The following is a 16,600-nucleotide window of genomic DNA, read 5'->3' as shown; positions in this document are numbered from 1 at the left end:
GTGTGAAGATGATGATGCGCGTTTTATCCACGTTGATTTTATATAATACTGCGATTGTTTTGTTCTCTTTATAATATTGAACACGATGAGTCTAAATGTTAAGGGGGCACTATCTATCAAATTCATGTTCACCGATTTGACTCAAATTCTTATATTTGATTTATAACAATGTACAACATTTATCCATATTATGAAAAGAATCAAATAAACAATTTACAGGGCATTGGCTCGAGAATTTGTAGCTTCGTTTCGTGTGTATTTTAGTCTAAACGCCATCTAATCAAATGTTGAGTTGACCCCGAAGACCTCCGATTGCCCTGTATAACCGATATAAACATAAATAGAGATACGAATAGACAGCAGACTCGTGCTTTTGGATTTTCTAGGTCGTTTAATTTCATATTATAAATTAAAACATATATTAATCAGTATATGAATGATTATTTTGTGGATCGAATCAGTCATTCAAATGATTTATCTTTGTTTCACTTTCAAGTTAACATTCTTTTCCTTTAAACAATTGAACACGCACAATGCATGTGGTATTCATCTCTAACCAAATTGAAGTTCACATGAATAAGGATTCAATGCGGTCGAATTATTCACTTGCAAGTGAATAATTCCTCATCAATGTTTTTAAGCTTATTTTAACAAAATGGAACCATACTGGCTGCTAAAAGCGATAGATCATTTCACTATTTTATTTTCATTAATGATAGAACAAAAAACATCATATTTGATATTTTTTATATATCTCGTAGCTATAGTGCCCCTTAAGTAAAGCATATGCTATGTAAATGTACTTAAAATATATGTCGAATTTTACACTTCCAGAATCCGTAGAACAGTTTTTATTTTACAAAAGGATTTAAAACAGTGGCGGATCCATAATGGTAGGGGGCGGAATCCCCTCTTGTTGACTATAAATGCATCTGAACTGTGGAAAAACAGTTACCCCCTTTCGTTCTTAGTTAGGAACCCCCTCTTTAATAAATGGCTGGATCCGCCTCTGTTGTATTAGACTCTAAGTTGGATTTCTTTTCTAAAGTTCATAAGATTAGCAGTTATAATTTACTGGATGTTGAGGAATAAAAGTTATTGCATTGCAAAAGTTAAGAATGACATCTTGCATTGGGTAATTTCTTAATTAGGACTGTCAGAACCTTAGTAAAAAATGTTCAAATGGTTGAGCACACAGCTCTTCGACATTAAATGCGACTACTATTAATTTTAGGAAATCAATGGGATCTCAAAGGAATTCTAACTTTTGTAGATCATGTATAAAAAGATTTTAAAGCAAAGTTTATGAATAAGGTGAGAAATTACATTTCAAGTTGATTGTACATGTACATAACGATATCCATGCAATACTTCAATAAATTACCTTGATTCTTGTATTGCGATTTAAAATCTGTTTTATTTATCTTGATATCAATCGGTTGTTAACTTTTCCATTAAAATTATTTTCCCTTAAAATAGAGGTAAATCTTGTTAAAGAACTGAACTTTACATAGAAAGGAAGATCATATTTCTTCTAGAACGTATCGGCTTACCTGGATTGAAAGATGAATTTAGAAACTTTATTTTTTAGGTATTTCATTACAATCTACTATTATGTTTATTGTGACAAATTTATTATATTAATAAGATCATTTAAAGATAAAAACTTTATAAAACATGATAGTAACGATTTCGCTTACATTGAAAACTCAATAAAACAAAAAACTAAGTTGTTATCGTCTACATGTATTTTTGTGTGATCTGATCAAAATCTGACCATGTAGAGATTGCAGCATTTTCTTGGTGAAATAAAATGGGATTTTTTTTTGTGTTTCTTTTGTTTTATGTGAATTGTAATTGTAATTAGGTCTTTCAACCTTTCAGGTGAAAGACCTATAGGGTTTGTTCTGATTATTATTATTATTATTATTAGGTCTTTCCACCTTTCTGTGGAAAGACCTATTGTATTTCTTCTGATTATTAAGTCTTTCCACTTTTCTGTGGAAAGACTTATTGTTTTTGTTCTGATTATTATTATTATTATTATTATTTTTTTTTTTTTTCCGCCAACTTTTGTTCTTGCGATAAATGTTTGTTTCGCAATATGTCGCTTAGATATTTCTCATATTGTATCGTATAGTTTATGCGCTTTTAAATTTCACCCTGCTAAGCCGAACCATTTTCTTTGTAAGAGTTATCTCCCTTTTCACTGTTTATCATCAAAGCGTATCTCCTTCGTAACAAAAAAAGATAGCGACAAAATTCTTTTTACAAATTGTTCGTTACATCCTCAGTAATTTTTGGCGTATTTGGATCGAAGCGATTCGATGAAATTTTATAGGAGTTATCTACCTTTACAAAATAAATTTGTCGGTATGTTTATTTAACTCATTAACAGATAACCGTATAACCCTGGGATGTTTTTATTTGAGTCCCCTAGGTCCTAACTTAGAAAATGAGGTCAAGGTCAAAGGTCAAGGTCAAGTTCTCAATTGTGACTTTTGCTTGTTTTTGCATTTTCTCACTCACTTTGAGAGATACATATAAAAGAACAAGTGCAAAATGTCTGCTTAATTGTTATGAAGATATGCTACATTTAGTCTTATACAATTAGATGGCATCTTATAGGAGTTGTCGCCCCTGAAATGTCTTGATATGAGGTTATTTGATTATAACTTCAAGTAAGTTCATTATAAAGACATTTGACCTGATACAAAAGGTTAAGTGACAAATGACCTTGAAAAATGGCTACCGGAAGTGACCTTGAGAAAACCGGAAGTAGCTTTTTTTGCAATTTTTTCACATAAAAGTACTCAGAATCCATATATTTTTTCATATAGATACATGAACAAATTACTGAAGACTAAAAATGACTTCCAACAAACCGGAAGTGGCCAATTATCTCCCATTCTACATACAAAAGTATATAGAAACTATATATTTTTGCAATCAGTGTGAAAGAAGCTATCATATGAGACCAGATGTGACATTCATTTCACCGGAAGTAGCATATTGTCTCCCTTATATCACTCAAAAAGATAATTAAACCATTATTTATCGCATCAGTATGATGAAACTACCTTCTTATCCAAATTTCTGTGGTGTGGAAAGACTTTCAATTGTTCTCTGAACAATTGGTTTTTAATTATTATTATTTTTTTTTTTTTTTTCTTCCGCCTAATTTTGATATTGCGACAAATGTTTGTTTCTCAATATGTCGCTTAGATATTTTTCATATTGTATCGTACAGTTTATGCGCTTTTACATTTAACCCTGCTAAGCCGAACACTTTTCTTTGTAAGAGTTATCTCCCTATTCACTGTTTATCATCAGAGTGCATCTCCTTCGTAACAAAAAAAGATAGCGACAAAATTCTTTTTACAAATTGTTCGTTACATCCTAAGGAAAATTTGGCTTATTTGGATCGAAGCGATTCGATGAAATTTTATAGGAGTTATCTACCTTTACAAAATTATTTTCTCAATATGTGTTATTAACTAATAAACCGTCAACCGTATAACCCTGGAATGTATTTATTTGAGATCCCTAGGCCCTTTATTAGAAAATGGGGTCAAGGTCAAAGGTCAAGGTCAAGTTCTAAATTCGAATTTTCTATGTGTTTGCATTTTCTCCAACCATTGAAAAGGTACATATTAAAGAACAAGTGCAAAATGATTGCTATATAGTTATGAAGATATGTTACATTTGGTCTGATACAATTAAATAGCATCTAATAGGAGTTAGTGCCCCTGAAATGTCTTGATATGAGGTTATTTGATTATAACTTCAACTAAGTCCATTTTAATGGCATTTGACCTTGTGCAAAAGGTTGGATGACAAATGACCTTGAAAAATGACTACCGGAAGTGACCTTGAGAAAACCGGAAGTAACCTTTTTTGCAATTTTTTCGTATAAAAGTACTCAGAATCCATATATTTTGTCATATAGATACATAAACTTATTACTGAAGACTAAAAATGACTTCCAACAAACCGGAAGTGACCATGTATCTCCCATTCTTAATACAAAAGTATATAGAAACTATATATTTTTGGAATCAGTGTGAAAGAAGCTATCATATAAGACCGGAAGTGACATTCATTTCACCGGAAGTAGCATATTGTCTCCTTTATATCACTTAAAAATATGATTAAACCATTATTTATCGTATCAGTATGAACAACTATCTTCTTATCAAAATTTCTTTGATATGGAAAGACCTTCAATTGTTCTCTGAACAATTGGTTTTTAATTATTATTATTATTATTAGGTCTTTCCACCTTTCCGTGGAAAGACCTATTGAATTTGTTCTGATTAGGTCTTTCCACCTTTCCGTGGAAAGACCTATTGAATTTGTTCTGATTATTATTTTTATTTTTTTTTTTCTTCCGCCTAATTTTTTTTCTTGCGTAGTATTGATGTTTCAAAAGATGTCGCTTAGATATTTGGAATATGATATCGTATAGTTTATACGCTTAAAAAATTTACAACTGCGTAACAAAATACTTTCTGTTGTAAGAGTTATCTCCCCAAACACTGTTTTTCTTGTGGCCACTACTCCTTCGCAACCGTTAAAGATTACGACAAATTTATTTTACCAAATTGCTCGTTACAACTTCAGGATTAGGATATTCATTTGGACTGAAGCTTTACGGAGACTCCATATGAGAGTTATTACCCCTTTTCCATTAAATTAAGTGATATGCATTTCTAAATGGTAAACCATAAGTGATAGAGACCTAGGGTCTTCAGATATGATGTACTTGGTCCCATAAAATGAAAATGAGGTCAAGGTCAAAGGTCAAGGTCATATTCTAAATTTTGATTTTGGCTTATTTTCACTTATTTTCAAATACTGTATAACATTTCGAGAACTAATTTTTCATAAGTTGTTAGTTGCGACATGTCCTTACTTGTATATTTTGGTTGAAAGGGTGCGCAGCCAATAAATGGGAGTTTTTGCCCATCTTACATTTAGAATTATGCGTAAAGTGATATTACTCATTAACCAAAGATATTAAAGACCTCGGGTCTTTTGATTTAAGGTCCTAAGTTTGTGACCTTGAAATTGAGGTCAAGGTCATAGGTTAATATGACGTTCTAGATTTTGACCTTTGCTTTAAATTCATATAAATACATCATAAAGCCATTGGAACTAACATTTTAAACTGATTTTTCATATTTCAATATCAAAATAGATCTTTACTAGTGGAAAGACCTTCAATTGTTCTCTGAACAATTGGTTTTTAATTATTAGGTCTTTCCACTTTTCCGTGGAAAGACCTATTGAATTTGTTCTGATTATTATTATTTTTCTTCTTCCGCCTAAATTTTTTTCTTGCGTAGTTTTGTTGTTTCAAAAGATGTCGCTTAGATATTTGGAATATGATATTGTATAGTTTATACGCTTTAAAAAATGACAACTGCGTAACAAAGTACTTAACCTTGTAAGAGTTATCTCCCCAAACACTGTTTTTCTTGTGGCCACTACTCCTTCGCAACCGTAAAAGATTACGACAAATTTATTTTACCAAATTGCTCGTTACATCTTAACGATTAGGATATTCATTGGACCGAAGCTTTACGGAGACTCCATATGAGAGTTATTCCCCATTTTTATTTGAATTAAGTGATATGCATTTCTAAATGGTAAACCATAAGTGATAGAGACCAAGGGTATTTAGATTTGAAGTCCTTGGTCCAAAAAAAAATGAAAATGAGGTCAAGGTCAAAGGTCAAGGTCATATTTTAAATTTTGATTTTGGCTAATTTTTCCTTATTTTCAAAAACCTTAAAAGATATCGACAAATTATTTTTACTAAATTGTTAGTTGCGACATGTTGTAACTTATAAATTTTGGTTGGAAGGGTGCCTAAACAATAAATGAGAGTTTTCGCCCATCTTATATTTAAAATCATGCCTAAAGTGATATAACTCATTAACCATACATTTTACAGACCTAGGGTCTTTTTATTTGAGGTCCTTGGTTTGTGACCTTGAAATTGAGGTCAAGGTCAAAGGTTAATAGGACGTTCTAGATTGTGACCTTTGCTTTAAATTCATATTTATACACTATAAAGTCATAGGAACTGACATTTTTGATTGATTTTTAATATTTTGATAATAAAATAGATCTTTACTTGTGGAAAGACCTTCAATTGTTCTTTGAACAATTGGTTTTTAATTATTATTTTTTTTTTTTTTTTTTTTTTTCTTCCGCCTAATTTTTTTCTTGCGTAGTATTGATGTTTCAAAAGATGTCGCTTAGATATTTGGAATATGATATCATATAGTTTATACGCTTTAAAAATTTACAACTGCGTAACAAAATACTTTACGTTGTAAGAGTTATCTCCCCAAACACTCTTTTTCTTGTGGCCACTACTCCTTCGCAACCGTTAAAGATTACGACAAATTTATTTTACCAAATTGCTCGTTACATCTTCAGGATTAGGATATTCATTTGGACCGAAGCTTTACGGAAACTCCATATGAGAGTTATTCCCCCTTTTCCATTGAATTAAGTGATATGCATTTCTAAATGGTAAACCATAAGTGATAGAGACCTAGGGTCTTTAGATTTGAGGTCCTTGGTCCCAAAAAATGAAAATGAGGTCAAGGTCAAAGGTCAAGGTCATATTCTAAATTTTGATTTTGGCTTATTTTCACTAATTTTCAAATACCGTATAACATATCGACAAATAATTTTTCATAAATTGTTAGTTGCGACATATCCTTACTTGTATATTTTGGTTGAAAGGGTGCGCAGACAATAAATGGGAGTTTTTGCCCATCTTACATTTAGAATTATGCGTAAAGTGATATTACTCATTAACCAAACATATTAAAGACCTAGGGTCTTTTGATTTAAGGTCCTTGGTTTGTGACCTTGAAATTGAGGTCAAGGTCATAGGTTAATAGGACGTTCTAGATTTTGACCTTTGCTTTAAATTCATATTAATATATCATAAAGCCATATGAACTAACATTTTAAACTGATTTTTTATATTTCAATATCAAAATAGATCTTAACTAGTGGAAAGACCTTCAATTGTTCTCTGAACAATTGGTTTTTAATTATTATTATTTTTTTTTTTTTTTTTTTTTTCTTCCGCCAACTTTTTTTTCCTTCGCTGTTTTTTTGTTTCACAAGATATCGCTAAGATATAAGGTAAATGATATCGAACAGTTAATACGCTTCTGAAACTGACACCGCGTAACAAAAAACTGTACCTTGTAAGAGTTATCTCCCCAAACACTGTTTTTCTTGTGGCCACTACTCCTTCGCAACCGTAAAAGATTACGACAAATTTATTTTACCAAATTGCTTGTTATGTCCTCAGGATGTTCTGTTTCATTTTGACCGAAGCTATAAGGAGACTCCATATGAGAGTTATCCCCCCTTTTTTATATGATATAAGTGATATGCATATCTAACTAGTAAACCATAAGTGATAGAGACCTAGGGTCTTTAGATTTAAGATCCTTGGTCCCAAAAAATGAAAATTAGGTCAAGGTCAAAGGTCAAGGTCAAATTCTAAATTTTGATTTTGGCTTATTTTCACTTATTTTCATTAACTTTATAAGATTTCGACAAATTATTTTTACTAAATTGTTAGTTGCGACATGTCGTAACTTAAAAATTTTGATTGGAAGGGTGCGTAGACAATAAATGGGAGTGTTTGCCCCTCTTATATTTAGAATTTTGCGTAAAGTGATATTGCTCATGAACCATACATAATACAGACCTAGGGTCTTTTGATTTGGGATCCTTGTTGTATTACTTTGAAATTGAGGTCAAGGTCATAGGTTAATTGGACGTTCTAGATTTTGACCTTTGCTTGAAATTCATATTTTTATATCATAAAGCCATAGGAACTGACATTTGCAACTGAATTTTAATATTTTCATATCAAAATACATCCTTATTGGTTGAAAGACCTTCAATTGTTCTTTGAACACTTGGTTTTTAATTGTAATTGTAATTGTAATTGACATTTGTTTTTGTCTCACGAGAGTATATATACTGCACATTTTACAACATTAACCACATTTCTAAATGAATTGTGTTTTTCATAATCAATTGGGTATAGTTTTGCATTTAAAGTCCGCCATAAAACTTAAAGTAATTACACAATGCAAATTAGTATTAAACTGAAACGCAAGCAATTTTAATTCAATTGTTGACACTAAACACCAGTCTATTTGTGTTGTTTAATTCATACAGTCAATTTAATTGTAAACCAAAAAAGGAATAGTGTTACAACTGAAATTCAGCCAACACATTTTCACCATCTATATCGCCAATCAAGGATGGATTGATAGCGTCGAAAAAACTAAAACAAAACGAAGGATGTACAGAACAAAGATATCATCTTATGAAAAAAGTAGTTTAATTAGTAGTTAATCTTTTTGTTGAGAATTGTATAAAATAAGTGATATTCTTACAGATAAAAAAAAAATGCCCTAAAAATTTAATGTATACAGAAATTAAGAACCCCCCATTCATAGGTAGTTAAAAATACTTTTTATAATCATTGAGCAGCATGAAAGAGCGACAAAGTTACCATGTGATATATGTAATGTGTGTGATTAAAATACATCAAGTCATGTTTAAAATGCAATACCATACATTATTCAATCTGAGATGTATAATTATTTGCTCCATTAATCATAAAGGATGTGATTATACTAATGGATTTTTAAAGAAGTAATCCTCAACAGGTGAATTCAAATAAGTTGTAACATTTCATTTGGTCCATCATTACTGCACTTTAATTTATTTTTGTAAACTCCAGAAATGTGACCTTAATAAATTTCAACTAAATTGGACGTCAGTTAAAGACTTGCATTTCTTGAGTACAAACAAACGAGAATTTAACGTACAGAAATGTTAAATGATCTTATCTCAAAAATTATAAACTTTTAATTCATAACATTCATTTTGCTAAAACATACACTATTCAAAATCAGTGAAACATGACGTACTTCCGTGTTCAAGATGTAATTATGTTTCAAATGCAATTTGAGATCAACGTCAACTAGACATCAACCCTACGACATAAATAACCAAAAGACAACTAAAGATTGTTGATCCAATATACTACAAAGCTGTAAAATGTTCCGTATGTAAATTAATTTAACCGAAACTATCAAAGATCTCCCTTAAGCATAACATTTTTCAAATGATAAAAGCATTTAAATTAGACATGACCAAGACAAGCGATAATGCTTCTACTTCTAGTATGGTAACACCAGCTGCATGGGTTAAACAAGTTTTACAAGGTATCAGCCCTATTAATATATATGTAACAATACAACCAAGTTTTAAGAAAAGCAACAAACAGCGTTTTGTTCTTTATTGACTTAAATAATGTTCTTAAAAAGAGAATAGAAATTAAAGGATGTCGCGATGAAGTTTAAGACCCATTACCGGTATATATTAACTACTACGGTGTTTTCCTCTTGAAAATCAATAAGCATGCACGTATTAAGAAGCCACGATCATTGATACTTCAACACTGATCAATAATGTCTACATGACTATAATGGACAACTATGTTATCAAACAATCGTTCTATAATTGGAACAGTAGAATTTCGACAAGCCCATAGTCAGAGGCAGATTAAGGCGGTGGACGGTGGCTAGGAGGTCTTTTGATCCCATTACTGCCAAACATTGGTTGAAAGTACAAACAATTCCAATATCATTACTGAGTACCTGTGTCGCTGCATGTAGTGGTTGAGGTACATGTATACTGGAGCCTTACTGATCATTACTTTTCACTGAAGACAAGAAAACTCGGAATATTTTTTGTTGTAGAACGAGTGTTGTAACATTTCAAAATATCAGCAAACTGGAAGTGGGAACACGACTGATGTAAAAAATTGCTTACTCATTAATACCCAGTGTTATAAAGCTGCAGACCAAATATTAAATCATTCCCTGTTATAGAATTAAAGGAAACATTCGTACGGGCGGACCGATCCGAGTGGTTACTATAAACATGCTTTCACCAAAAGAAAACGAAAATAACCTGAATATCAAGAGCTTCTACATGATAGTACCCAGGGTACGAGTCCTGGACCTCAGTGGGTTCTAGGTCTTAATAATTCTTATGCATGTATATGGGAGAGTGTAAAAAGTCTATGAGTTTCTGTAGTTGCAAAGTGAAACTAAATAAATAAATAATTGCCATACAATAGAATAAACAGTAAACCATTAAAAGAACGGGCATGTTTATCTCTTTCCGCAACCTTAAAATTCAGCTAGGCGGTAAACTATTTCCGGGTTATGCAATAAAGGTGTTGTCCTTCTTTCTATTGCAACAAACGTACACATGTGGTCATCAAAAAAGAAATAGAAACACAATAGAAATGCAAAAATGCTTACCTGTAAACTAATGAATCCGAAAATTAATGAAATTTTTAATTCCATTTTGGTACAAGGAAATTGATTAGTACATTAGAACTTGAATTAACTAGTCAATTCCTTGCATGAATGTGCATATGTGGTTTAAATGGTAAACGGGTATAGTTGAAAATAGAATATTGTACCAAGTCAGGATTATGTGTTTTTCATTTGGTTTGATGTGTTTGAGCTTTTGATTTTGCCATTAGTAGGGACCTTTCCGATTAAATTTTCCTTGTGTTCGGTATTTTTGCTAGTTTACTCTTTTCGTATATTATGTTTTTCCTTTTAACTTAGAGATTAGTGCGTCACTGTTAGTCTTTTGTAGACGAAAATCTGACGAACACGTCATTATTATGATTAATTATGTTTTATTCATATAGTTGATATTGTATGTAGAGAGCCTTATTGAAAATTGGTTTAATCCAAATGAGTTACTCTCTTTAAATAAATATATTATAATTATTATTATTATTACTGTACGGTACTATTTCAATAATCGCAGATATTAAAAAATGTTCTTAAACGTGCATATTATATGATCTTCGTAATAAACCTATACCATGCATAGGAATACTTGGTTAAACATAATGGACAACACACCAAAAATGTTGATAATTGAAGTATAGCTTTGGCGGATCCAGGGGGTGTTCCGGGGGATGGACCATCCACCTAAGTTCTAAAACTCTGTATCTCTATTCTCTCTCACACAGACAAACACTGATAGAGAATCTAATGTTAGAATGGAAAGTCGAGGATCACCCACCAAAGACCTGCAACTCTGTATCTCTGTTCTCTCATACACAGACTAACAATGATTGCGATTATTATATACTGTTAGAATGGAAAGTCGAGGATCATCCACCAAAGACCTGCAACTCTGTATCTCTGTTATCTCTCAAACAAACTAGTAATAATGTGAATCTAGTATTACCCTATTTCATACCATGTCATTTAAACATTTAGGGTTTAACCAGTCATTTTTAATTCACGTGTTTTAAAAGAATCATTCTTAAATAGCGTAACTATACACGTAAGATTTTGTATAGGGTAAATATCAGTTTACTTCACTTTAATACATTTTTCAATCCAGAATTCATCCATCATGACATAAAGTTAGTTTGACATGAACTTCCTTATTGAACGCTGACCTTAAAACATATTTTTTACATTCTACAAGTTGCTGTGATTTAAACCTTTAATAATCCACTGTCACGATCTCTAAATTTTGTATGAACAGTCAAAACGATGAGTTTTAGTTTTAGTTTTAAACATATTTTAGTTGCTCAAATAAAAAAAAGGCTTAGACACAAGTAAAACATACGTAGATCTCTAAATGGTGTATGAACATTCTACACGATGAGTTTTAGTTTTAGTTTAAAACTTATTTTATTTGCTCAAAGAAAAAAAAGAAAGAAAACATACGTATAAAGTCTTATTCTCAATACAATAACAATAAAATTTGGGCACGCATTATATTATATAAGCAACATAAATATTTACTAAACTATACTGAAAAAAATAAAAGAAACGAAGAAAGAACGACAGAGATTAGGATGATGATGATGTGCGTTTTACCCATGTTGATTTTATACTACGAGGAATTGTTTTGTTCACTTTATAATATTGAACACGATGAGTTTAAATGAGAAAGGGGCACTAGCTGTCAAATTCTTGTTCACTGATTTGACTCAAATTCTTATATTTGATTTGTAACAATTTAAAGTATTTATACATATTATAAAAAGTATAAAATAAACAATTTACAGGACATGGGCTCGAGACTTTATGGAATCGTTTTGTGTGCATTTTAGTCTAGACGACATCTATAATTAACTGTCGAGTTGATCCCGAAGACATTTGATTGTCAAGTATAAGCGATACAGACATACACGAAGATATAGATAGATAGCAGACTCGTACATTTGGATTTTTATAGGTCTGTTTAATCTCATATTATAGATTAAAAATATATCTTCATCTTCATTTTTACCTGTATAGTAATGATTTTTTTGTGGATCGAATCAGTCAATCATATTATTTACATTAATTTGGTTCACCTTCCAGTTGACATTCTTTTCCTTTAAATAACTGAACTCGCACAATGCATGCGGTATCTACCCATCTCTAGTCAATGGTTAAATAGTAGTTCACATGAATACGGATTCAGTGAGGTCAAATTACTGACTTGCAAGTTAATAATTCATCATTTTTTGTTCTAAAGTTTATAAAATTAGCAATTATAATTTACTGAATGCGGAGGAGTAAGTTATTGCATTGCAAATGTTAAGAATGGCATCTTGGTTTATTTCTCAATAAGGACTGTCAGAACCTTAGGCAAAATATTTAAATATTAAAGCACACAGTGATATTTCTTAAACATGAAATGTGACTTCTATTTATTTAAGGAAATCAATGAGATCTCAAAGGAATTCTAACTTTTGTAGATCATAGAAAGATTTTCAAGCAAAGTTTATGAATAAGGTGAGAAATAACATTTCAAATTGATTTTAACGATATCCATGCAATACTTCAATAAATGACCTTGATTCTTGTATTGCGATTCAAAATCTGTATTATTTATCTTGATATCAATCGGTTGTTTTCCATTAAAATTATTTTCCTTTAAAATAGAGGTAAATCTTGTTGAAGAATTGAACTTTACATAAAGAGGAAGATCATATTCCTTCTAGAACGTATCGGCTTACCTGGATTTAAAGATGAATTTAGAAACTTTATTTTTAGGTATTTCATTACAATCTGCTATTATGTTTAGTATTACAAATTTTAGATCATTTAAAGATAAAAACTTTATAAATCATAGTTACGATTTCGGTTAAAATAAAAAAAAAATATGAAAAAGAAAAGTAAGTTGTTATTGTCTGCATGTTTTTGTGCGTGATCTGATCACCCATGTACAGATCGCAGTTATATTATAATTGTTATACATTTTCTTGGTTTTTTTTGTGTTTCTCAGTTTATTTTATGTGTATTGTAATTGACATTTGTTTTGATTTTCTGTCTCATCAGAGTATACAGCACATGTTCCAAAGTTAACCTCATTTTTAAAAGAATTGTGTTTACTCATAATCAAATGGGTATAGTTTTGCATTTAAAGTCCGTCATAAAACTTAAAGTAATTACAAAATGCAAATTAGTATTAAACTGAAACGCAAGCAATCTTATAATTTATTGTTGACACTAAACACCAGACTGTAGTTTAAATCATACAGTCATTTTACTTGTAAACCAAAAAAAGGAATAGCGTTACAACTGAAATTAAATAAATTAAGACATGTGCATCATCAAAATAGCGAATCCAGGAGATTGAAATAGGGACCACTCTTTTAATATTTTAATATATAAATAATATGAAAGAACATAATTGTAATTGAATAAGTAATAAATAAAACCAAAAAACATTGATAACATGACCCCTCATCACCCCAAAAAAATCAAGGACCCCCCCCCCCAAAAAAAAAATAAAAAAATAAAAAAATAAAATCCAAACCCAAACCCAAACCCAAACCCAAACCCAAATCCATGCAAACCAAAACAACAACAATACACAAACAAATCAAATAAATGATATAAACAAATTCGATAATTTCGCAACTAGGTAAAACTTCCAATTATCTGTACAAAGTATTTTGTATTGGAAGTGTGTTATCTTGAGTTATGATCATTTGTTTTGCATGTTTGTTCGATGAATCTTCATTGCTCTGATTCTGTATTCCCATTGTTCTTTGTCAGATAACTAATGTGCAACTGATATACATGTGGACTGGTTGCATATTTGATTATTTTGGTCTATCTGCTAGTGGTTTGCTTTTTTATTGATTTTGCTCAAATTGTCAGATGACTACCAAAATAATATTTCTAGCTAGTCTATGTAATTACATTCAAATGCATTTCTAACTTGGATTATATGAAAGAAACTGATATTGTGGAAATCATTTGCTATGGACTTTCCTAATAAAGCAAGACATTAATACGTCCATTTCAATCTGTGGTATGATTGCCAATGCGACAACTCCTCACAAAAGACGAAATGACACAGAAATGAACAACTAGAGTCCCTCGTATTTTACAATTTAGTGCTACAATAATAACCTAAAATAAATCACAAAAAGTAATTGTAGTTTACCAACCAACCCCTTGTAAACATTCTGACTACATTCAGTGGAAAAAACATCCATTAGGTGGAGAAGGACACGACCATTTAACGTCAAGAGACCTGAGTTTGGCTTTTTCGTCAAAATAAATTCTTATCCCCAATTTGCATTGATGAAACAAATATTTTGGTCGAGCAGATGACATAAAAAATATTCTGAATCCAAATTTTCCCCAATCTTATTGTGTTAAATTTGGGAAAAATGGACTGATCGCGACGAAAAACTAAAAAAATGAAGGATGTACAGAAAAAAAGAAATCATTTTATTAAAACACGTTTAGTTGTTTTTATCTTTTTCTTGAGAATTGCTACATATTCTCTAAGATGAAGAAAAGTTTCCTAAAAATTTGATGTATACAGAAATAAAGAATCACTACCATACCCTCATCAATAGGCAGTAACAAATACCTTTTTCAATCATTGAGCAGCATAAAAGAGCGACAAAGTTACCGTGTGATATATGTAATGTGTTATTAAAGTAAATCAAGTCATGTTTAAGATGCAATACCATACATTATTCAATCCGAGATGTATAATTATTTGCCCCATTAATAATAAAGGATGTGATTATACTAATGGGTTTTAAAAGAAGTAATCATCAACAGGTGAATTCAAATAAGTTGTAACAATGTATTTGGTCCATCAGTAACTGTACTGTACTTTCATTATATTTTTTTAGACTGCAGACCCCCTCCCCCCCCCCCCAAAAAAAAAGGGGGGAATGTAGACGTAATTTGCGAGAAGAACTGAATCTTACATTTCCTATGCTTATCGACTTCGCTAAAAAAAAATACGCAGTCAGTTAGAAGATGTCAAAACACTTCTTTAAAGAAGTATGATTACTTATAATGGATTCAGGAAATTAAACATAAAATAATGTTGCAATATTAATCTGGTGTTTAAAGATAATGCGAATCTCACGTAAATCTATACTCTTAGCAACATGAACACTTCTTTTTCATAGAAATAAAAGTGAAAAATTTAATTTGGCAGATACAAAAATAACCCAAACCGGCGAATGTGCCCTTCATAAATTTCAACTAATTTGGACGTCAATTAAAGACTTGCATATCTTAAGTACAAACGAACGAGGAATTTACGAAAACTATAAAGAAATATTAAATGATCTTATCTCAACAATCATAACATTCATTTTGCTAAAGCCATTGAAAACATACACTATTAAAAATCAGTGAAACATGACGTACAAGTTCCGTGTTCAAGATGTATTTATGTTTGAAATGAAATTTGAGATCAACGTAAACTAGACATCAACCCTACGACATAAATAACCAAAAGGAAACTAAAGATCCGAACTGACAGTTGTCTTATACAATATACAAAGGTGTAAAATGTTACGAATGGAAAAAGTTGTAAATTAATTAAACCGAAACTATCAAAGATCTTCCATAAGCATAGCATTTTTCAAATTATAAAAGCATTTAAATTTTACATGACAAGCGATAATGCTTCTACTGAGTATAGTAACAACAGCTGAATTGGTTAAACCAATTTTACGAGATATCAGCCCTTTAACACATGTAACAATACAACCAAATTGTAAGAAAAGCAACAAACAGCATTGTTTTCTGAATCAATTGACCTAAATAATGTTCTTTAAAAGAGAATAGAAATTAAAGGATGTCAACGATGAAGTTTAAGACCCATTATCGGTATATATTAACTACTACGGTGTTTTCCTCTTGAAAATCAATAAGCATATACGTATAAAGAAGTTACGATCATGGATACTTCAACACTGATCAAAAATGTCTACATGAATATAATGGACAACTATGTTATCAAACAATCGTTCTATAATTGAAACAGTAGAATCTCGACCAGCCCATAGTCTGAAAGGCATATTAAGGCGGTGGACGGTGGCTAGGAGGTCTTTTGATCCCATTACTACCAAAGCATTGGTTGAAAGTACAAACAATTCCAATATCATTACTGAGTACCTGTGTCGCTGCATGTATATAGTGGTTGAGGTACATGTATACTGAAGCCTTAC

At 31.0% G+C, this 16,600-nt stretch overlaps 1 protein-coding gene across 1 annotated transcript in view; it reads right to left on the bottom strand.

The window, feature by feature from the left end:
• The window catches only part of LOC139488564 (uncharacterized), a 221,513-nt gene extending 210,962 nt beyond the window's left edge, over positions 1–10,551 (bottom strand). The window contains exon 1 of the mRNA XM_071274290.1: positions 10,395–10,551. Coding sequence (XP_071130391.1) covers positions 10,395–10,439 — 45 coding nt within the window. The 5' untranslated portion in view covers positions 10,440–10,551. The remainder of the gene's footprint in view (positions 1–10,394) is intronic.
• Between the last annotated feature and the right edge of the window lie 6,049 nt (positions 10,552–16,600).

This window comes from Mytilus edulis, chromosome 9 (genome assembly GCF_963676685.1).
Source record: "Mytilus edulis chromosome 9, xbMytEdul2.2, whole genome shotgun sequence".
NCBI classification, from domain to species: domain Eukaryota; kingdom Metazoa; phylum Mollusca; class Bivalvia; order Mytilida; family Mytilidae; genus Mytilus; species Mytilus edulis.
This window is presented reverse-complemented; position numbering and strand designations above follow the sequence as displayed.